General features: G+C 37.3%; 1 protein-coding gene across 1 annotated transcript; it reads right to left on the minus strand.

The window, feature by feature from the left end:
* Positions 1-6,957: 6,957 nt before the first annotated feature.
* On the minus strand, positions 6,958-10,350 carry LOC145980906 (uncharacterized). Its single transcript, XM_083113990.1, has one exon. It carries the CDS (start codon positions 10,348-10,350, stop codon positions 6,958-6,960), a length of 3,393 nt encoding a protein of 1,130 aa, XP_082970116.1.
* Positions 10,351-24,524: the final 14,174 nt, after the last annotated feature.

The following is a 24,524-nucleotide window of genomic DNA, read 5'->3' on the forward strand; positions in this document are numbered from 1 at the left end:
ATTCTTACAGTTTTTTTCATATCTCGCACTGTTATGGAGATATATCCAGTGAAACCATTTTGTGCCTTTTTCTGCAAGGATTCTATGCATATTTTACACTTTACTTGAAATTCTGGCATATAAAGAGGGAAAATTATTGCCTGTGATATTTTGTTGATGCCTACTAATGTGGCATATTGCCTGGGTGACATCATACATCCAAGATGGCTGCCTCTGCAGACATTAATAGACAGAAAGGACCATATATCCTTAACTCCTTTAGGAGTAATTTTGACCATTTGTAAGTTTGTTGGGTTTTTACATGAAGGGAAGACATGTGTATAGAGTATGCTTTCATTTGGAGGCATGCAATCATGCATTACAATGTGTCAGAAACCATACATGACGTCCGAAATCCAAGATGGCCACTGTGGAGGTTGTGCACATGATATACTGTCCATATCCTGATTTAGAGTTCGATTATCAGATTTTTTCACAGGAATTTCTGTTAATAATTTAAAAGTGAAAAATATTAATTATTTTATTATCATTACTATTATTATAAATATTACAGTAAAGGCGTAATAACATTGCCTGTGAATTTTGCATTGTCTTTTGAAATTTAAGCAGCTGACCTGTTATCAAGATTGAGAGTGGTTGTAATCATTCGGGAAATATCATGCCATCAATATAGTCACTTTATTCAAATTCCTCGTCACTCTGATCTGAATCTCTGTCCTGTAAGTCATTGTTTTCACACTTTTCTTCATCTGGAATAAAAAAAGACACAGGTCAGTACGTCGCAGGGACTGATCCTGGTATATGCATGAACATTTCCTCCTTCCGTAACCACATGTCAACTGTAATCTTCTCTGAACTTCTAGGTACTGTGAATATGACAAGAATGATATTTTTGTCGACCTCATTTTCTTCTTTCTCCATTCAACAGTCTATTGGGCTGGGTAGATTTGGATGTTTCTTTTCTGCTTATATTTCACTCCAATACTTCGAAGAAACTCCTTCTGGTGAATGGTGTGAGGGTCCTTTGGTGGCAGTGTTCACACTCTCTATTAATGGTATCCTAGTTTGTGTTTGTACTTGGAAGGAAGGCAAAAAAAGTAGTTGTTGAATGCATTTGATGGCGCAGAAAATGATGTGCTTAAATCTCTTGCAAATCTTGGTTCTCCTGGATTTGATGCACAAGATGACAGAATGAAAGAATGAATTGATTTATTTTACTTCTCGTTTCTGCTACTTTTGGCTAATTTCATAGATTAAAATTAATTATGAGATGAAATAGATGGAAGGACAATCACAAACACATATGGGCAGCACACAACTCAGTTCCATGGGTCCAGATGCCAGAGCATTGATTGATTGATTGAGTTTTTGTGTTTAATTTAAGTCCACTTTATGCACAGTAAGGCTAATTGGGACTGGACCTACAGTTTAAAGTGGTACCTGAACTGCTATATGTGCCTCCACCGTGTAACGAACTCGGGACCCCTTGATTACAAGGCGACAACGATACCATTGTGCCTTCGTTAAGGCCCTAGACATCAGAACAATACTAGTCTGCAAAATGCAGTCCAGGGTGTACTTTGTGGATGCGAGGTTGATGTTTGGGTGTCTCTTACACCCCGAATATGATGACAGGATTTTACCTGACACCAAAATCAAATATTTTGGCAAATTACGATGGTATCTGTTCGCGATAAGGGATGTTTCAGGCTCACGTCTTGCTCTAACCAAAGTTCTGCTCACACTTTTTATCAGAAGGAGTTTTTTCCAAGTATTGGAGTCAAATAAAAGCAGAAAAGGATCATCCAAATGTACCCATCTCAATAGGATGGGAGAATTGAAAATGAGGATGACAAAAATATCATTCCTGTAATATTGACACTGCCTAGATCTCCAAAAAATATTGAATGAGGAAGTCACAGGCGACGTCATTACTCCTTTACCATAATACGGTAAATAGTAGAAAAATGGAAGGGTGAGATATGCACTATCACCATAAATAATCATCAAGGAGTGTAACTCACTTTACGTGCATAGGCAACAATACTGCGAGTGTCAAATAGGCCCGTGATTGAAAGGTAAACAAAACACAACATATAAGAACAAGAGTGCCTCATTCTGTATCGAACGCTCATTGTGAGTGGAGGACAATCACTTGGAGAGTGTTCAATGTACAGTAAGAACATGACATAAAGATGTCAGCGAAGAATTATCGGACGTCTGGAAGCAGGTCAAACACAGACTGAAGTCACGGCAGTATTGATTGTACCACAGTCATTTCCAGGCTTTGGTGACTGTTCAAAGACATAGTAGATGTTCACGGTAGGCCAGAACAAGGTTGTCAACGAGTAGCAATGCCACAACAGGGCCGATATCTAGCTTTAACTGCAATACTAAACCGGATGATGCCTGTCCTCAAAGCTTGCAGCCACCTCTTTCCAAATTGTGTACCAGAGACTCAGGACAGCTGGTCTCTATTTCAGATGTCCAGTAGTGTGTGTCCCGCTTGATCCAGTGCACAGAAGGGCCTGCTTACAGTGGAGTCAGCATCATCGAAATTGGATCCTGAACGAAGGGAGGAAGGTGCTCTTTCATAGATCAGTTCAGATTCACTTTGCAAAATGATTCCCGTTGCACATTTATTTGGAGAGAACCTCGATCACGATTTAATCCAAGAAATATCGTGGAAAGATGGAATACTGGTATGGGAAGACATCATGCTCAATGGACGTACGGAGCAGCACATCTCTGCTGGAGGTACTCTTACTGTCCAGAGGCACAGAAACTAGGTACTCCTATGACATGTGCGAATTTTCAGAGGCACAGTCGGCTCAGACTTCATCTTCAAGGATGAAAAGATGATAATACATGTGCGCATCGAACCAAATTGTGGATGACTTTCTTGAAGGTGAATAAATCCACTGCATGGACTGGCCACCAAAGTCCCCAGACAAATCCTGTTGTGTCTTAAGGAGACGAGTTCCAGCAAAGACATTTCCAGAGCTCTGCACTCCTCTTTATGGGAAATAGAACCAGCTGCCTGTAGAACTCTTGAACCTCCTTGTAAATAGCTTGCTACGTCGTTGTATCTTCTATTTTCTTATTTTTTGCCTGTGTGTCTTTGCACTAAACAAACAATTGTTATCTCATGCATTCTACTCTATTGTATACCATATAACATTTTGATTAATTTTCACTATGTTTTATGCAGTTCTGTCACTTGATTAATAAAACATTTTCTCATATCTTAGTTATGCTTAACTTTTGGACACTACTCTAGTTATAAAAATGATAATAATATTTTTCACTTTTAAATTATTAACAGAAAATGCCTGTGTAAAAATCTGATAATCGAACTCTAAATCAGGATATGGACAGTATATCATGTGCAGAACCTCCACAGTGGCCATCTTGGATTTCGGACGTCATGTATGGTTTCTGACACATTGTAATGCATGATTGCATGCCTCCAAATGAAAGCATACTCTATACACATGTCTTCCCTTCATGTAAAAACCCAACAAACTTACAAATGGTCAAAATTACTCCTAAAGGAGTTAAGGAGATATAGTCGTTTCTGTTTATTAATGTCTGCAGAGGCAGCCATCTTGGATGTATGATGTCACACAGGCAATACACCACAATAGTAGGCATCAACAAAATATCACTGGCAATAATTTTTCCTCTTTATATGCAGTGGTGTAGTGGTGAAATAAATAGTACCAGGGCGGTCCCTTCCCTTTGTTTTTTCTCATAATAGACATGTTTGTGTCACTAATGTGCCTGTTTCGAGACACATTCACTGCACAGTATTTCATAAATTGAATAAATATTATCGTAACCTTCCAATTTCTCTCATAATGCAGCAAATGCCGAATTCCAATTTGGATTATAAAAATACAAGAACATTTTGATATGCAACTTGCATATTAATAATTAAAAAACTATGAAATGGGCCGAAATTTTTGTTCTTAAAGACTTCAACTGTTGTTCTTTATTTGTGCCATTGAATGGAACTTGACACTTAACCCATTCCTTACTTAATGATAATCCCTGACTTTTATCAGGCCCTAAATACCCATTTCTTGCTATCAACCATGTATGTTTTTGCTTACGCTCCAACCACTATAGAGGGAAAATCAGAACACGAAACATTACTTGTATTGGCTTCATGTTGGAATGTCACTGTTGTTGCCCTTTCTAAGGTGGTTGTTGCTGGTGTTACGTGTGATACACGGCGAAGGATTAACACTATATACAGCAAGTACTGCAGAATTAACTACCATTGTCACTCACAGTTTTATTTTCTGTTTTTTGTACTTTTTGGAAATAATTTGCAACTTTGTTTTCACACCTTCTTTTCATTTCGAATAGAAAATCAGAGCGTGACCGAAAATACATTTTAATCACCTCAAAACTCAAAATGCAACAGTGGCGAAGCGTGATCTTAAGAAGAAGGCAAGCAATGCAGTACTCCAAAAAGGAAAGAAAGGGCATTTTTAATAATAATAATATATTCCCAACTCTTCTTATAATAAAGCAAATATTCATCTTCGAGGTCGTGTTAACACATATATATTCTTTCTGCTATGCTAGTAGCACAGATTAGAAATAGGTTATACTTAGTGTCTGCTTTCTGCTTGGCTCGGCTGTTTTCGAGAAGCCGAGCTTTTATTAGTGGTTTGGGGACCATACCTTCACCAGCATCTACTATTCGCCATATGATACCAGATGATACTTCAGGAGCGTTAGCGCTGGACCCAGTGGCTGAGTGGTTAGCACATCGTGCTGTGACGCCAAGGGTCCCAGCTTCGAATCCCGCATGTTTGTTTGTGAATGTCCATTCATCAATTTCATCACTCATCCCCATCTTTGCAAATTAGCCAAGAGGCACAAAACGCGAAGTAAAATAAAATAAATCAAAGTCAGGAGCGTTAGTTTCCCACGCAGTGGCTACAAGCAGAAAGGTGGTTGCTTGTCAACGGGCTGCTGAGGGAGTTTGCGGCTGTAAAATTTAGCGAAATCGAGTGTGATAGAAACTAAATAAGCCACTCAACATTGAGTACATTAAAAAATATTTAATAGTGCTTGTACTATATCTTCGGCACTGCAATGCAAATGATAAAAACAAAAGAAGAGACGCAAGTGAGAGACAGCCACAAATTCTCTCTTTTTTTATGCTTCACCGTCTTGTCGCAACTAGAATCCATTGTTGAGACCGAAAATGCTGGCGGCATCAGTCTTAACTTCTATTGTCGACACAATGCAGCCAGCTGATTGATTCTTTCACCTAAATAACGGTTGCTTTACTGGCTATTCATAAGGAAGACTTTTAAAGGAAAAAAAATAATTGTTACAAAAATAAAGAACCAGGGTGGTCCCAGGGGTTAAAAAAAAGTACCGGGGTGGCACCCTGGCACCACTACACTCCTGTTTATATACCAGAATGTCAAGTGAAGTGTAAAATATGCAGAAAAAGGCACAAAATGGTTTCACGGGATATATCTCCATAACAGTGCGAGATATGAAGAAAAAAACTCAATTTTGTTCCTTTTTCAATTCTGAACAAAACATGTATCTATATTTTATTCAAAATCACTATTAAAGGAGTTATGATGGATTTTGTTAGTTACCGCAAGAATCGGTAGTCATCTTGGATTTATGACATCACACAGGCCTTCTGCCACAATTGCGGGCCAAACACCTGGTAGTACATGATTGTGTACCACACATGCAATGTATTACCGGTAGTCATATATTCCCTTCATTCAAAAACCCACGGACTATAGAAATATTGACATGTGCCCCTGGACTAAAGCGTAAATAGCATGTTGATAATATGCTTTAGAAAAAGTCATCATTGGGATCAGTAGTAAAGGGTAAAATGTCAGTTATGAGATCAACTTACAACTAAAGGTACTCAATGACTGTAGCCCTTCCTTTATTGTGATGTTTTCGAATATTATGATAAACAAAGGTAGGTAAGTACGTAATTGCAATGACCCCATTTGATATCAAATTATGTTGGACTTGTGAATAATGTTAACAAGATGAAGCAGGTGAAACAAAGGAAAAAAGATGAATGTAAAAAATTATCAGAAACAATGACATTCCACAGAAAACTTTGTACAGAAATATTTTCTGATACCATTGCATCTTAAAATGGAAATTATTTGGGTGCACAGGCAAGTCTTCCATGCTTTATAAAAATACAGTGGAACCTAGATTTTATGTTTCTCAGGGGACCAAACAGAAAAAACTTAAAATGCGTGATAATGTAAAATCGAGGAAAATTTTGCTATGTTGGGACCATCAAGATTGAATGTATAATGCGGGAAAATGTAAAATTGGGGTTCCACTGTACCGTATTTTCCCTCTATCATGATCCACTTCAAATCAACATCTTCCCCATTGTTGTTAATAATCATTTGGAATTTCCTTTCTATTGTTACCTCCCAAAATTGGTCATATTCCTTTTCCCTAATGTTGTAATTGTCATCACTGCAAGTAATCTAGAAAAATTGACAAGCAATTTAAAGTAGCCAAACATGAAAATGTAGTATGTGTAATCTAGGGATGGCCACTGTTGGAGTTGCGTTGATTCTTGTAAGAAAACACAATCACAAATGCACATGCTGATTCTTTTGAGACATCTATTTTCTACCTGTAATGCACTAACTACCATGAAGTATCACTGAAAAGCAATTCTAATCACTTTAGACGACGTATGTTCTTAGTAATGTCCAGCTGTGGTTACCGTGATTCGCGCCATGTTGCTTCTCACTCACTAACCGTTTTCTTTGCTTGGCGCCCACGCAAACAGCTGATACATGGACTCCATACGCCATCTCTCGAGAACAAAAGTAATTTAACCCACATCATCAAAACCAAAGAACACATTCCTATACATATTCCCCCCTCTTGATTGAATAAATTCCAATCAACAGATTTACTAATTCAATTGTCATTAGGTAAGGGAATCAATTTGTTCACTGGTCTTTTAGTAAAACCAGTTGTTGATCTAATATTTGCCACACGCACTACACCGTCTTTACCAGGAAACGTCTCTTCCACTACTGCTATTTTCCATGTAAGTGGAGGTGCGTTGTCTTCTTTGACCAGAACCACCATGCCTGGTTGAAGATTTTCTGTTGAAGCCGTCCATTTACGACGCTGTTGTAGTTCGTGGAGATAATCCTTCGACCATCTTTTCCAAAAATGTTGTTGTAATTGCTGAATGTGTTGCCATCTAGAAAGACTGTTTTGGGGCAAGTTGGTTAAATCAGGCTCAGGTATGGACATGAGAGGTGACCCTATAAGAAAGTGACCAGGTGTTAAGTAAAAGGTGTCACTCGGATTATCAGATATTGAGGTCAGGGGTCGGGAATTGAGGCATGCTTCAATTTGCGTTAACAATGTTGCAAGCTCTTCGTATGTCAAAGTAGCATTTCCCACTATCCTCTTAAAGTGATATTTCATAGACTTTACAGCGGCTTCGCACAATCCTGCAAAGTGGGGCGCGTTAGCTGGAATGAAGTGCCAGTCGATTCCATCTTTTATTGCAAAATCTTCAAGTCCACCTTTTAGCTGTTCTGCTTTGAAGAGTTGACTGAGTTCTCTCAGTTCTCTATTAGCTCCAACAAAATTAGTCCCGTTGTCACTGTATATGTTTTGACATTTCCCTCTTCTAAAAACAAATCTGCGTAGAGCAGCGATAAATGCGTCTGACGTTAAGGAAATAACTGCTTCAATATGCACTGCTTTAGTAGCCATGCACACAAATATAGCTACATATCCCTTGGTAGTGATTCTGCTTCTTCTGTTTGTTCTTATGATGCAAGGACCAGCATAATCTACTGCTGTATTTAAAAATGGACGTGATGGTGTGACTCTTGGGCTTGGTAATTGTCCCATGAGTTGATGTGACGCCTTGGCTTGCAACTTAAAACATATTAAGCATTTATGCAAGACAGATCTTACTGTTTGTCTGATATGTGGAATCCAGTATTCCTGTCTTAAAGAGCTTATCAACAATTGAGGCCCTGCATGTAATAAACGACGATGTTCTGATTCAATTATGAGTTGCGTCAGATGATGTTTGGTAGGCAAAATTAATTGATATTTGCTCTCATATGGCAATTCTGAATTTTCGAGTCTTCCACCAACTCGTAACAGCTGTCTGTCATCAATAAATGGATGAAGATCCTTGATAGGACTATTTTTTGATACTTGTTGTCCTTCATCTAAGTCATGAATTTCTTGTGGAAATGAAATGCGTTGCACAATTAAGATACATTTCATCAGTACTGCACGTAATTCAACATAAGAAAAGTTTCCTGTTCTCTTCGAAACAGGATTCTTAACATTGTAAATGAATCTGTAGCATGTTGCTACTACACGAAGCAATCTCTGTAATGTGGAAAATCTCAGCATGAAATCTGCTTCTGTTCCATGTATCTTGCTAAACATTGATGTAACTATCTTCCTTTGTTCTGTTATGCATTCTTCAAGTTCGCTATTTTCCATAACATGTAATGGCCAAGTATCTTCTTTTAACCACTTAGGTCCATTCCACCAAATTTCCGAATCCTTGAGGGCTCTTGGTTCTACTCCCCTTGTTATCAAATCTGCTGGATTACACTTAGATGTGACATGATGCCATTGGTTAATAACAGAAAGTTCCTGGATCTGTGCAACACGGTTACCTACGAAGGATTTCCATCGAGTGGGGGACGCTGCTAGCCACCCAAGTACGATTTTTGAATCTGTCCAAAAATATGTACTGTCAATTGGAATTCTCAAAATTGGTGTTGTTTTCTTAACTAGTTTAGCTAATAGAAGAGCACCGCACAATTCTAGTCGTGGCAAAGTAACTTTTTTTATTGGCGCTACTCTTGACCTTGCGCACAGTAATTTAACATTGATTCTTCCTAACTCATCTCTTGATCTAATATAAATGCAACAACCATAAGCTCCTTCTGCTGCGTCGCAGAATCCATGTATCTGAATGTCATTTGTCTTTTCTGTTGTCAGTACAAATCTCTCTATTTGGATGTGAACTATATCTGGTAGTTGTTGATACAAATTTGTCCATTGGTTTCTTAAATCGGAATCTAATTGTTCATCCCACTCCAATTTACAACTCCAAAGTTTCTGCAAAAACATCTTGTATAAAATGACAGTTGGACTGATAAGTCCCAGTGGATCAAATATGGAGCTAACAATTGACACAACTTGTCGTTTGGTTATGTTCGTTAATGGTGAACAAAAGTCTCCATCTTTCGCTACTTTGCACGAAATTAAAAATTTGTCTGTTGATGGTTGCCAGATGAGGCCTAATGTGTTTATTTCTGCTTCATTATTGAACTGAAATGGTAAATGAACTTCTCTGTGTTCTTCTGGTACTGCTTGCACCAATTCCTCACAATTGGAGCACCATTTGCGTAAAATAAATCCACCTCGTTTCAAGAGTTCATTCAGTTCAGACTGTAAGTTGAGCATAGTTTCCATGTTATCACCTCCTGATGCTACATTGTCACAATAAAAATCCCTTAATAATATGCTGGATGCATTGAGAAAGTTTTCGTTTTCCTGTCTTGCAAGCATTTGTAATGCTGCAACAGCTTGGTACGGCGATGAGGTTAAGCCATAAGTTACAGTTAATAATTCATAAGTCTGTATTTCTTCGTTTGGTGATTTTCTCCACAATATTCTTTGATATTTAGTGTCATAAGGATGGACTCTAATGTTGTGAAACATCTGGGCTATATCTGCTGTAAAAACTATCTTGTGCGTTCTGAACCTCAGTACAATAGAGTATAGATCTTCTTGGACTGTAGGCCCTGTCATTAGAACATCGTTAAGGGATAGTCCACTGTCTGTTTTCGATGATCCATCAAATACAACTCTCACAGGTGTTGTAGTACTTTCTCTAATAATAGCATGATGCGGTAGGTAATATGACTCCTTGTTCTCTTCATCAGTAGTTTTAATTTGCTTCATGTGGCCTAATGATTCATAATTGTCCATGAATTCACAATAGTTCTGCCTGAGTGTTGGCTGTTTTGTTAATCTTTTTTCCAACTGATGAAATCTTTTGTCTGCTTGTTGAAACGAATTCCCTAATTCAGTATGATTTGGTTTGAATGGTAGCCTAACCATAAATCTACCATCCTTCTGCCTGATGGTTGTTTCTTGAAAATGCCTTTCACAATCCATTTCTTCTTTGCTCTTGGTCTTTGTGAATACTTCCTCTAACTCAAAAAACCTCTGTAATTGTAATTGAAGGCTATCTTCAGTACGTACAAAACATGAAGTAACTGTTGTAGGTGCTTCACATTGTTGAGGCATAGCTCCTGCTAAAATGTATCCTAACTCTGTATCTTGAAGTACAGGATAATTTCCTATTCTTGTTCTTCTATCTGAACGTAGTAGCAAGAAAAATAGTTCAGATCCAATCAACAAATCTATGTTGCCTGGCTGATGAAATGAAGGATCAGCAAACTGAATATCCTTTGGAAGATTCCAAGTACTGCAATCGATTACCTGTGTAGGCAAGTCACCTGTGATTTTTGGTAACACAAGACACTTCACTGTTGTTGTATAATTAGACGTTCTAGACTGGATTACAACATCTACACAATGTTTAGTTTCAAGACACGAATTGTTTATTCCCTGAACTGGAACAACATAGTTTTCTTTCGTCAGTCGTAGTTTTTGCACTAATGATGTGGTTACAAAATTAGACTGACTCCCACTGTCTAAGAGAACTCTGCAATAATGAAATTGTCCATTGTTGCCCTTTACCTTCACTAAGGCAGTTGACAATAAAACTTGTGAAGTGTGTCTTTCTTTGACTGTACAATATGAAGATTGAGGTGCTTCATCTCTTGCCACATTGTTGCTTTCTTGAGGAGACACCCTGAAATTCAATAGTTGTCTATTGCTTGTATTGTTACTGACACTCGCCGATCTTGGTCTTTCAGGTGTATCCCTGTGCAAGAGAGTATTATGTTTCAAATTACAAATTTTACAATTTCCAGATTTACAAAATTTCACTGAATGTTTTGAAGATAAACAATTAAAACAAAGACCTTTCTTCTTCCCAAATTCTTGCTTCTGTTTATAACTTGCCTGTAAGAAAGTCTCACATTGGTACAAAGTATGATTTGCGGAACAGTACATGCACTGAATGTTAGTGGATGTTGCTAAATACGTGTTGCTTTGTTTCATGAATTTACCTTGTTTATCATGTGATTGAAACTGCTTAGCATTGGTGTCACTATGTGTCGGTTTCATGTTTTCTAAAGCTTGACACCTGCGCTCTACAAATGCAAATAATTCTGACAAGGTAGGAAAGTAATCATGCTCTTGTGATAATTCAAATTCCTTACGAGTATTGTGATCCAAATGAGATACAAAATGTTGTGATAAAATGACTTCATCCAAAGGCACCTCAAGTTTAAGAGCCTTTAAAGCATTCAGATTTGAGGTTGCTGTATTTACAAACTGTCTCAATTCATTTGCATCTTCTTTACGCACCGACTTTATGTGTAATAGTTCACTAACGTAATGTGATGCAATAAGCCTGCTATTATCATATCTTTCAGTGAGCAAGTTCCATGCTACTGTATAATTTGCCTCACTAACTTGCAAGTTTGAAATGAGCTTACTGGCTTGTCCCTTTAAAGAGGACCGCAAATAATGAAATTTTTGTATTGCTGGTAATGTATTGTTATCATGGACCAACACTTTAAAATTGTCCTTGAATGGAAGCCAGTTTTCATAATTTCCATCAAAAGAGGGTATGGAAATCTTTGGAAGTCTAAGTTGAGACTGAACCGACGTAACAGAACTAGTACTAACACTGGGCTGATGCATTTGATCATGCCGCATCACTATTGTCTCCATTTCAGACCTAATGCTGTAGTACTTTTCTTCAAATTCTATTCTGTGAACTTCCTCTTCGGATGCTTCCGATTGAAGTTCCAAACTGGTTTGAACGTCATTGAATTTGTCCCACATCTCAGTCAAATGACTTAATCTCAGTTTAATTTCCTGAACACTCTGTATATTAATGTCAAATGCATCGACGAATGCTTTCATACGGGTCAATTGCCCTTTGTAGCTTCCTCGCACAACTTTTAAACGTTTAATCTCTGCCTCTGTCATGGTGAAAGGATAACTGATAAGGTGTCACAATAATGCAATTAATGAACGTAATGTAATGTAAAGAAAGGAAAAGGAAATGGTACTAAAATGAGCCTGATTACCTGCAAACTTCAGCGCTGCCGATGTTGGACACACAATCGTCTCGCCGGTTGGAAACACTGCTGCACTGCTCGCACGAAGAATCAGCTGATTTCCTTCCCCGCCTTCTGAATATGCTTGCTACGCAATAAATTTAGTATCGAGATTCCGGAATGTCCCTTCTGCCACCCGCACGAAACGTTCAGTTCTTGAGACACGAATCCACACAACTGGACCACGCTATGTCAATGCAAAACTAGAACACACCGTTCACCACAAAGTTTACAGTTCACAAAGTCAGGTAGATGTAAGACATCCAAGGCTTGGAGGACCATAAAAATGTTGGAGTTGCGTTGATTCTTGTAAGAAAACACAATCACAAATGCACACGCTGATTCTTTTGAGACATCTATTTTCTACCTGTAATGCACTAACTACCATGAAGTATCACTGAAAGGCAATTCTAATCACTTTAGACGACGTATGTTCTTAGTAATGTCCAGCTGTGGTTACCGTGATTCGCGCCATGTTGCTTCTCACTCACTAACCGTTTTCTTTGCTTGGCGCCCACGCAAACAGCTGATACATGGACTCCATACGCCATCTCTCGAGAACAAAAGTAATTTAACCCACATCATCAAAACCAAAGAACACATTCCTATACAGCCACAAATATCCAGAACCCAGATTCTGGAAAATTTAATATCAGGATTTTGGTAGAATTTATTAAAGCTCTTAATGTGCTTTATTTTAAGTTTCGCTTTCCATATTTCATGATTGTGTACTCCCAAGGCTTATTCAGAATGCTAGGTTTTGGATATACCGCAAATTCACACCCAGAACACACCAGATCTTTCTATTTACCATTGCATGTGATCCTTTACTTGTAATTTAAATAAATCATTCGCCACATGAACCACAAACCACATTTAATATGTGCCATCACTGTGTTCGAGCAATTCAAGTCAAGAGAGATGGATCCAGATTTTGATGCCACAAAATCATTGTTTCGGTGATATCATTGGGTGGCTGGCAAATATATGAAGCAATGTACATGAGCAAGGGAGCTTGTCACCAAGTTTTCAGATGTCAAGCAAATCTAATTGCTCTGGTGGCATATTTTTTACATTGTATTGAATGTATAGACAGACACGGAAAGACTTCCCCATAAGCATGATGCATGTCTGATTTGAACAGGTAATCACATGTTCATGGGCAATATTGACATCTCAGATATCCGGATTCTGTCCAAAATCCAGATTGCCTCTGAAATCCGGATTTGACCATCCCTAGTGTAGTCATTTCATGTAATCATTAACCGTGTGTTTTACAATCAAATCCAGTTTAAACTTGCCCATCACCATATTCAGCACATTCAGTTGTGTTGTGCAGTGTGATGTTGAAGAATTAAAATAAAAACCACCAGTGAAACAAGGGCTGTAAAGTAAAAGTGACAGATATAGTGATTTAAAAATTATGTGTACATACATTCAGGGCCAGTGGCAAGTGGGGGGGGGAGAGGAGCACCACCAGAGTGGCAAATTTCCAGGGTGGTAAAATTGGAATAGTAGAAAAAAATAAGCCTATTGAAAACTTGGAAGTTATACAATGTCTTAGCCTGGTTGTTGCTGAGTGGTTTTTAACGCACACAGCTGTAAAATGGAAATATATATGGAAAAAGGTTGAATGTTAGTAAATTCTCTTGCCATTGTTGCTTTTTGCCCATTAGCTGGGGAAGTCAAGGGTTAGTTTTTCAAAATGTCTTTCTTGTTTGAAAGGTAACAATAGGGACTTCGTATTAATACTGGGTTCCAACTTGTTATAGACAGTTAGACAGACACAGAACCACATGGATACATAGAGAGTTACATAGAGCCAGATGGATACATAAAGAGTGAGCACTGTACATAGGGACCTCTGCATGATAAACTGCGGGGGCGGGTTAGCGCTGTGATAAATAGTGCGCTCGTAGCTTGTCTCACATGAATAGCACTTAATGAGAGGACTGCATAGCGACCCTTGTGTGATTAACTGTGAGAGCAAGTTAGTGCTATGGTAAATAGTGTGCTCGTAGAGTGAAGTCCGCTAAAGTGCATTCCTCTGTAATGGAGCAAGAGGCAACTTAGAGCATTTGTTACTGGATCTGTAATGGAAAGATGTATATACAGAGAAGGGAAGGGGTGTAAATGAAAAGTGTACATAACAGAGATATCTGTGAGACATATCCCTTCATAACAGTGTCCACCAGCAGCAGCTAGCATGACAGTCAGCGAGAGGGTGTCTGCCAGCAAACTGGATGCAATATTCATGTAACTGGAACTGCTAGCTATGTAATGAAATAAACTCGTACAATTACATTGACAGTACAATTGAAATGAGCATGTACCTTGTTACAAGAGGTGTTGGAAATGTTGTCTTCGTGCTTCCACACATTTACGGCACTTTTTTAAAGAAAATTTTCCTCTTCCAAAATTGATTTAATTTCTCTCTTGATATTTTCATTCAATTCTTCTAATGCGTGGCTTCAGGTTAAAAAGCTTGGTAGCTCACCACACAGACGACATGGAGATGTTTGTTCTTGTGCAAGGTGCCGGAGGGATTTTTGAGGAGTATGTTCCAATCGTGCTCCAATGTCATCTTAATTTCTCCTCTGTGATTTCTTCACCCTTCCCTTCTTATCAAGAACAGACCCTGTTTCCCTAAATGTGTTCACAAATTTCCGAACATTCTCTCTATGTGGAATGGGAACATCTGGGAATGCTGCTGCAAAACGCCTTCTAACTTCCCTACAAGAATTCGTAATGATAAGAGTCGTACATAAAAATGTGTTGTTTCAATTGTACGTGCCATTAGACTGCAGAAAACACCAGTAATACATAAGCTAAAACAAAACAATCTAAAACACCTGTTAACACCTTAACATTTCACAAACATGTGCAAACTGGACACCAGCTATCTGGATAATGAAGCACTGACTCATCCAATGGCAAGTCGGCATGCAGCAGCAGCTGCAGGTCTAAATGCCTGCAGATGCACTCTTACTTCTCGCCGAGCTAGCTGCCACCACCGAGTCTAAGAAAGGCACTGTAGTATTACTGTATAAAACTTGTTGGAAATAGGCTCAATAATAAATAAATGGTGAATGTTGAAGCAACAGTTCAGCATCCACTCACTCACCTGGTGGCTTCTCTGTGTGGATTATTGTCATAAAATAAATTAACAATGTCAGCTTCGTCCAGACTTTGGTAACATAGTATTAATAATAATAACTTTAGTCATATTTACACATCGAAGTAAGTAATCAAACTCCTATAAACTAATATAGAAGAAAATGGCTGATTGTAGGAAACGTTTATAAGGCTGGCAACATAAAAAAAGGCAGAAGAGAAGTGTCAGGAAAAAGACAAAGGTTTTCGTTAGATTGTTTAGTCACACAACCTAAAGAAGAGGTGAAAGAATCAAATTTAACGAAGATCCATCCCAATCCAAGAATGTAATATAAAGCGACAGTCCCTGTTAGGTCTAACACACAATAAATATACCTCCGTCACAAATTTCTGTAAATGCTAACAGTGATGAACTGACCAAAGAAATAAATACAAGTGGCCAAAATATTATGTAATAATTGACCAAGATCCAGCTAAATGGCATTCGAAAAGAAGCGGCAACTGTCACGACCGCCCTGGGTGGCAAAATGACTAGAGCCAGCCCTGCATACATCACTAATAATTCATCTCCCTATTTCCATAAAGGATAGTTAATTCTAGAAATTGGAAGGTGACTATGGTGTGTTTTATGTTTCAATACTGATAATAGTCTTATTTTTATATAGTAATGTACTGAAAACAGTAATAGATATTAGCTGTACAATTAGGTTACTAAATACAGTTCAACTACTGAAAACAATAGGCGTTTCTAAACACCCATTGTTAGCTGAAAAACAGATGAAGTTGGCCTGCAGAAAACAGTAGAAATTACAGTAGCACTAACAGTTTAAAAATGCCTACTGATCTACTGTAACAGTAGACTGGATTTTTGGTATGGTACTTTTGAATTACTACTGTAACTTCTCGAAACATTGACTGGGTGGTTCTGCCACCTGTTTTATATGACTCTTGACAAATACAAAGGTAAACTAAGTTCAATTAGTAACCATAAATAAGGATGTCCAGATGTATGCCTAAGATTATATACGGTGTTCTGTATAGGATGCCGAATTAGAAAATTAAATAAAAATAGGGAAAATATCATGAAAATTGTTATATTTCACATATATGTAAGTAGCAACATCTCTCATTTATGTATGAAATACAATGTCAGGGATATGTCCACCCCTACTGAGTTTGCATGCATTTATAGGCTCCACAAAATTATTGATAACCCTCTTGCAGATGTCTGTCCCGATGCCTCCAATCACCTGTATGATTTCCGCCTTCAGTTCCAAAAGGGTTCGTGGTTTGTTGGCGTACACCTGTGATTTCACAAACCCCCACAAGAAAAAATCACAGGGTGTAAGATCACACACTGTCTGCATTGCACTTTCACCAGTTTGGTAAAATGTCTTCACAATGAGAACACGTTGCTCAATCGTAAACTGTTCCATATCGTAACCACAACAAATGAGTCAAAACAATTGAGGCTACATTAATCGGCATGACAACAGATACCAACATTGGTAAGAACAGGTCTGCCAACCTCAAAACAAAACAATAGCACTCGATTCAAATTTGGCATCCTATACGGAACACCCTTTATATTTCACATACTCTGTATATTATTTATTTTCAGTCACACAAATTTATGTTAATAATTACAAGGACATTAGAGGAACATGATAACTTCAAACTGAATGAGTGTTTTTTTGAGGACAATATGAATATGATAGAAAATATGCCATGTTTGCACCCCTTTCCCCTCCAATTCTCAACAAATTACCTTGCTTGCCCTTCCCTGGAAAAATCCTACAGACATCCATAATTATCAAATAAATACCGTCTTGTGAACTACAAACTATTTGGTTGCTTATAATTGCAGTTAAATTTGTTAATAGAGAACCTACCAGAGACCTAGCATGTTTGGACAATGTTTTTACTAATGCTGCTATTACACAAAACTCAAGTCAAATAGTAATGTTTCCATTTTCAGATCACAAGGCCTTATTATTTAACTATATTATTAGGTTAGATTTATTGAGTAATTTATCTAATTCCCCAAAACTAGTCGTAACAAGACCCTAAGTTGTGAAAAAATTGAACTTTAGGAACTCTCTTCTCTATGTTGATTGGTGTAATGTTATGGGTCTGCTTAATATTTATGATAAGAAAATACCAGCTAAGCTAGTTTTTAAAAGATTTTTTACAGTATTTTTAAATAATTTTGAAAAGTGTATTCCAGTAAGAAAATGTAAAGTAAGTAATAAATGTAGCAAATGCAAAACCACAAGAAAAAACAATTCTTGGTATACTCCTCAACTTGTAAAAATGAAAAATCATGTAATGTTATTACTAGATGTATATGAAAGGCTTAAAACTAATGGGGCAAAGTTAGCTTATGTTAGACAAAGAAATAAATATAAAAATGCAATTTCAGAAGCGAAGAAAACTTACAACATACAGTCTATTGAGGGTTCCGATAACAAATGTAAATCAGCATGGAACATGATAAACTCCATAACTAAAGTCTCAAAAAATAGACATCACAATTCCACTATTTCTCCAGATGACTTTAATGATTATTTCATTGAATCTGTATATGAAATAATTTGTTCAATAGTTAGACCTAATACGGCTCCCTCAGACATGCTCGTACAAAATAGTATTACACTGCTACCATTGCCAGATATATTTATCTTATCTGAAATTTCTCCTGGGGCTGTTATGGATGTACTTAAGAACTTTAAACCATCAGATAGTGTAGATATATATAATATTTCTTGTAACCTTGTTAAGAAAATAATTGACTCCATTGTCTACCCATTAACATACTGTCTAGAGTTATACCAGTTTATAAAATGGGTGATAAAAACTGTTCCTCAAGCTATAGGCCAATCTCTCTTGTGCCCATATTTGGCAAAATTTTTGAAACTATTATATATTACCAGATGTCTGGATATTTTAAGACAATCTCTTTTTTAAACGATTCACAGTTTGGTTTTAGGAAGAAGAAATCAACAATTGATGCTATAGTTTCTCTGGTTAAAATTATTTTTGATGTTTTTGAGAACAAGTGCTTTGCTCAGGCCACGTTCTGTGATCTGAGTAAGGCTTTTGATTGTGTAGATCATACATTATTACTAGATAAACTGGTTAAATATGGTTAAAATAGGAGTCCCACAAGGATCTGTTCTTGGCCCCTTTTTGTTCCTTATAATGATAAATGATCTGCCATCATATGTTAAAACACATACAACATTATATGCAGATGATACCACTTTTTTCAACACTTGCAAGGATCTTACCGATCTTGGAACTATGGTAGAAGACACAATATCAGAAGCATCATATTGGTTTAGAGCAAATGGGTTTTTATTAAATCAAAATAAAACACAGCAATTAATCTTTAGTTTAAGAGATAAGCCACCTTTAGATGACAACATTAGTGTTAAGTTTTTAGGAATACAAATTGATAACAAATTAACGTGGGAACGGCATATTAAATATATTAGTAGTAAGTTGTCTAGAGTTATTTATTTGCCACATCATCTAAAAAATTGTGTACCTGTTGACTATATTAGAACTTCTTATTTTTCATTTTTTCAAAGCATTATACTTTATGGAATAATCCTTTGGGTGAATTCCTGTCAGGTCAATGACGTTTTGCTATTGCAAAAGAAAGCCATCAGGGAGATTTCAGGTTCTTCTTATACCTAAAGAACATTGTAGACCTTTGTTTATTCATTACAAAATAATGACTGTAATAAACTTATACATATATTTACTCTGTTTTGATTTATACTAAAAATAGATTGCCTGAATTGAAATATAAACAAAATGTACATAATTACAATACACAGTATAAGAGAGAACTTTACTTATCTCATCATACAGTGCTCAAAAAAGTTTTGCATATTATGAGTGCATGCGGTTTGAGTCGCGATATCCCCAAAAGGTATACAATGTTCATTATGTGAGCAATGCCCGAGACAGAAACCGACATAATACCCCAAGTGAGTTCGATATTCAGCAGATAGAGGGCAGTAGTTGTCACATGATCCCTGAGGAGATTTGAAAGCAGCCTGATGGGAGGCATTGTCCGTCTCTCATCCGCACTTGTGAGTTTGAAACTGCACAGACAGCGGGTGGAAAACGAATGGCAACATGCCTCGAGCAACCATTTCTGCTATGGACCGCATTCGAATTGTAACACTGCTGCAAGAGGGATATCGCCAAGTGGAGGTCATTGCCCGTGTTGGAGTGAGCCAAAGTGATGTCTCTCGAGTGTGGAAAAGTTCAGGGAGACACAATCAGTTGCTGATCGACCAAGGACAGGATGGCCACGCAAAACAACACGCTGGGAAGATCGGTACATGGTGATTTCGGCACGTCGTAGACCCACTGCAACTGCTACCTGTTCGTGCCAGGATCTGCGGAGGGCCTCAGGAGCGAGTGTTTCCAATCAGACAGTGGGAATCGACTTCATGAGGAAAGATGGACGTCAAGAAAACCCATACCCAAGGTTCCTCTGAAACCACACCATAAGAGAGACAATGTAAGGTGGGCAACAATGCACAGCGAATGGAGTCAGGAACAGTGGGAGCACACGCTCTTTACAGACGAGGTCACCATCAGTTTGCACCCGTTAAGCAAAAGCATAAGGGTTTGGAGACGATCAGATGAGAGATTGAACGAGCCCTTCATCCAGGAACGTCACCAGCAGCAGGGGAATTCCATCATGTTTTGGGGTGGAATCATGTTTGGTCGACGTACGCCCCTAATTCCTCCCCAGGGTCACATGACTGGTCTGATGTACAGAAACGCTATTCTCGAACCTGTGGTAGCAGGTTTCTCTACAACTGTGGGAGATGGCTTCACGCTGGTGGATGATAACGCTCGACCGCATCGAGCCAGAGTGGTTCAAGAGTTCCTTGATATGCATGACATTCGACGCATGGTGTGGCCGGCGTATTCTCCAGACATGAACTGTGTGGAACATGCATGGGGACACCTGAAGCGAGCAGTTGTCAGCCGCGAAAATCCTCCTGTGAGCAAGGTGCAATTGCGGGAGGCTGGCACTTAAGAGTGGGACAGTCTTCCTCAGGAAAAGTTGAATGCTCTTATCCTTAGCATGCCCCGTCGTGTTCAAGCATTCCTTCGGGCTCGAGGTGGCTATACACAGTACTGAACTCCCATCTATTGATCCCAAGCATGCCTGCGAGCCGTAGGCACACAGTATTGCACTGCCATTCTTTTGTGTTTCGCATCCCACATTTTCAATCTTGTGTTTCTGGTGTGATTTTGTTTCTTCTGCATGGCTGCACTGTATTCTTTCTGTTTGTATGTCTCCCATGTACTCTTGAATATGATTCCATGTATCTAGTATAATAAAATGATCACAAACCCTGAATAAGCAAAACTTTTTTTGAGCACTGTAGATTGTCTAAGTCATTAAATAGTTATGAAGTAATTGGCCAAAAACTTTTTAACAAAATTCCATTCTACTTGCATAATGAATCGTTACAGGGTTTTAAAAACAAATTGTACAACTGGTTAGTTTTACACCCATTTTATGATATTAATGAGTTTTTTTAATGTCTAGTAGGTATGTGATTTAGTTTTGGTACATAATTTAATTGGCTTTGCATAGCATATGGGATTCACACTATTATGTGCATATCTTAACTATTGACTTTGTCTATTGCTGTACTTGGCCTAATGACAATAAAATTTTATTATTTTTATTATTATTATTCAAATCTAGTGCCTCACCATCCCGATAGAGATTTTCCCATGCTTCATTCTCTCTCTCTCTGTCCTCTAGCTGAATGCCAGATGGTCCTCTCATATCCTATCTACAGTTGGAAGTGGTCAGGTAAAAAACAGGATTTTTTTGGGAAAACAGAGGTTTTTTAAGTGTTTTTTGTTGGGCTTTTTTTTTGGCCTTTTACCCCAAAGTTTTTCAAATCTATGAAAATACATTACTTCACTGCATATTTCTTATTCCACAGCTTTCATTTATCTCTCTACTGTAAAAAGACACTCGTATGAATTTAAAATACAACTGTCAACATGGAATTCATACCTAGACATAAGCAGTAGTTGCAAGAATGCCAGCTTTTTTGAATGGATGCTTTTCTCCAAGTGTTATCATGATACATATTTCAGTAGGCTTATTAAATATTTCTACATAGTATATATACACACCCACATAAGTTAAACATAACTTAAAGTAGTTTGTATATGTTTTGTAAATAGAATTAATAGTTTACTAATATAATTGTCAATGTTTGAATTTGGCATACAAAGCAAATAGAAAAGAAGAAAGAAAATATTAGTAACTCTTTTAAGATACTTATTAAGTATACTCTCAGTGATACTTTTTTTCTTGAACTATATCAAAAATAAAAAATCTATATCAAACCCCTTTATATTCGTATTCAGCATGAAAAATTGTGGCTTTCAAGTGTTATCATGTATAATTTGATGTAAAGCTGCTAAACATGGTCATGGAGCAAGCCTTGTGTAGTGGTTCTCAACTGTTGTGACATCAGAGTGCGGTAAATTCATTTTATAAAACTGATGTCCTGCTCAAAAATTTTACCCCTTTCTAATTTTTGTAACTTTATACATTAATATGCACCACTGAAATTAAATATTAATAAATAAATTATGTCGTATGGTATGTGTCTAGGCTTGTTGAAAACTATAAAAGTGGGTTTCAAATAGTTGTCAATCACTGGATGTAATGAACTCTTGCAGCCTGGTTCCGAGTCACAGCCCAACATTGGAAAAACACTGCGCCAGTACACAGTGGTCCTAAAAGTGAGGCTAAAACTGAAATAGATTGGCCAAAATTAACCCAAAAAAGGTACATTATTTTTTTTAAAAAATCTGGCTCTCTGTCAGTGAAATTTTGTTTAAGTCGAATTTATGCTCATTGTGATTGGACCTACAGCTTAAAATGTGACCTGAACCACTGGAGTTTGAACCTGAAACCCCTTGGTTACAAGTTGGCAACATTACACCATCATGGATGTTTCCTTCTTCTATATTATGTAACATTCAATCAAAAAATCCAGCCATTTTCTAAGAACAGTATTCGCAATAATATTGGGCCCATACTGATTTTACTTATTTAGTGGAGTAAAGTTTTTAATTGTCCTAAAACATGTAATAGTTTAGCATAAATATTTGCGTCATTTTTATGACATCAACGGCGCAAACATGTGAAAGTTTGTTTCAAGTTCGTGGGTCATTTCCATGCCAAACCATCCAATGGTGGTTGCATGACCATTTTAGAAAAATTTCATTTTTAGTACATAGGTTTGTACATGTTTCTAGATATCAAAACCAATGTTCAAAAAAAGTATTGTCTTTAGTTCTCCTGGGGCAGCCATTTTTCCAACATGACGCATGGCTTTTTTGCTCATGTAGCAGTATACAGAAACCTTAATATCTCAAAAACCATTAAAGCTAGAGACCTGAAACAAAATTCATTTTGTAGCTAATGAAGTATACTTCCTATGATATTCAGGTATGTTTTGCTTGAAATTGTATCGTAAGTACGAAAATTATGGTGGAAAATGGGGTGGCAATAGTTAAAAAATTGCATTTTAAAGCCCGATTTCTTTAATGGAGGGGTTTAGTCTAAGGCTTGATTTTTTTTTCATGTGTAGACCTACCTGCAGGGTCCCCTTTAAAAATTCTGAAATTTTGCACATAGGAAGCCCTTCATGAACCTAACTCTCAGTAAAAATCTCAACTTTTAGATTCAACTCGTTTTGGTCAATATGAGGTAGCATATGTCACCTAATTTCTGACATTACAAAGTAAGGTTAAACTACATTCCATACTTAGAATAATGAAGTATTTTCTTTTTCTTTTTTAAATTTGGGTTAAATAAAGGCTCAGAAAGGTTTTAATACTTGACTTACCATAAATTGAAATTACAAGGTATGACAATTGAAAATCTGCGAAATTTCATTGCAAAAGGTTTGATTTATTAGGTACCCACGACCAGTTGGTATTGTCAGCTCCAAAACTGAGCTTCCCCCATATTTTTATCAATGTAGCAGTACATGCAGCTTAAGATAGGCAGTGGCATGCCCAGGAATTTCGAATATCCTGCCTTTGACGTAATTGTTTATGGAATACTATAATAGGACAAAGGTATTTGTTTATGACCTCCACAAACCCCTCCTTGGGCACTCCACTGAAAGTAGGCTATTTATTTTGGGGTGTCAAAGCTGGTAGAATATATTATCTTTTGTTTCCTTTATTTTCCACTTTTTTTTTCTTCCAAGAAAATACATTCGTTGAAATAGATGAGAGTCATGCACAGCAGAAGATTCAGAGACATGTTTTGATAGGATGTGAGGCAAGCCTGGAATTGCTGTCATTCTTCCTTTGCCTAATGTGCCGAGAGTAGTGACTTGAGAATGTTTGTTATCTGTGACAGGAAATGTAGTGTTATGTAATATTTTTAACTGGAGAGGACTGTCATAAATACCCTTTTGGTAAGGTTCCCAAAGACCTAACTAATCTTAACAAAGTCAGTGAAAATGATAACACTTCTTAGGTCAAGACTACAGGTGTATGGCTTAGAGACAATATGCAAGTACCATTAAATATAGCTTTTTGTATGGTAAAGTATGTTGTGATCTTCAGAAGTACCACTTAAAGAAAAGAGGTAAAAAAAAAGTGTCAAGAAATCCTTATACCAGTTAAATCAATATGCCTGATATGTTGGAGTAAAGTTTCATATGTGGAGAAAGTGACTCACTTAAATGCCAGAATTGAAATCATGTATTTGTGCCAAGCCAAGGAAAACTAAAGGAAATGCATGAAGTCTGTTCTGTTTTTTATGCATCTCCTGTTTCAAAACTGAGGAGGCTGATTGCAGAAAAACAATAAAGTGATCTTGCTCGAAAAACACTTCACATCCTACAAGGAGTGCAAAGGAAACTGGAAAGTTGCTTTTTTTTTCACTATGTATTAAAACTGAAGAAAAGGAAAGCAAGTGTGACAATCCTTTGCATGGCCAGTACAATCATATAATTGAAATTATAAGAAGAAAAATGTAAATGAGCAAGAAACTAATGTTGAAAAGGTCAGAATCAT

This window comes from Lepisma saccharinum, chromosome 28 (assembly GCF_977018435.1).
Source record: "Lepisma saccharinum chromosome 28, izLepSacc3.1, whole genome shotgun sequence".
NCBI classification, from domain to species: domain Eukaryota; kingdom Metazoa; phylum Arthropoda; class Insecta; order Zygentoma; family Lepismatidae; genus Lepisma; species Lepisma saccharinum.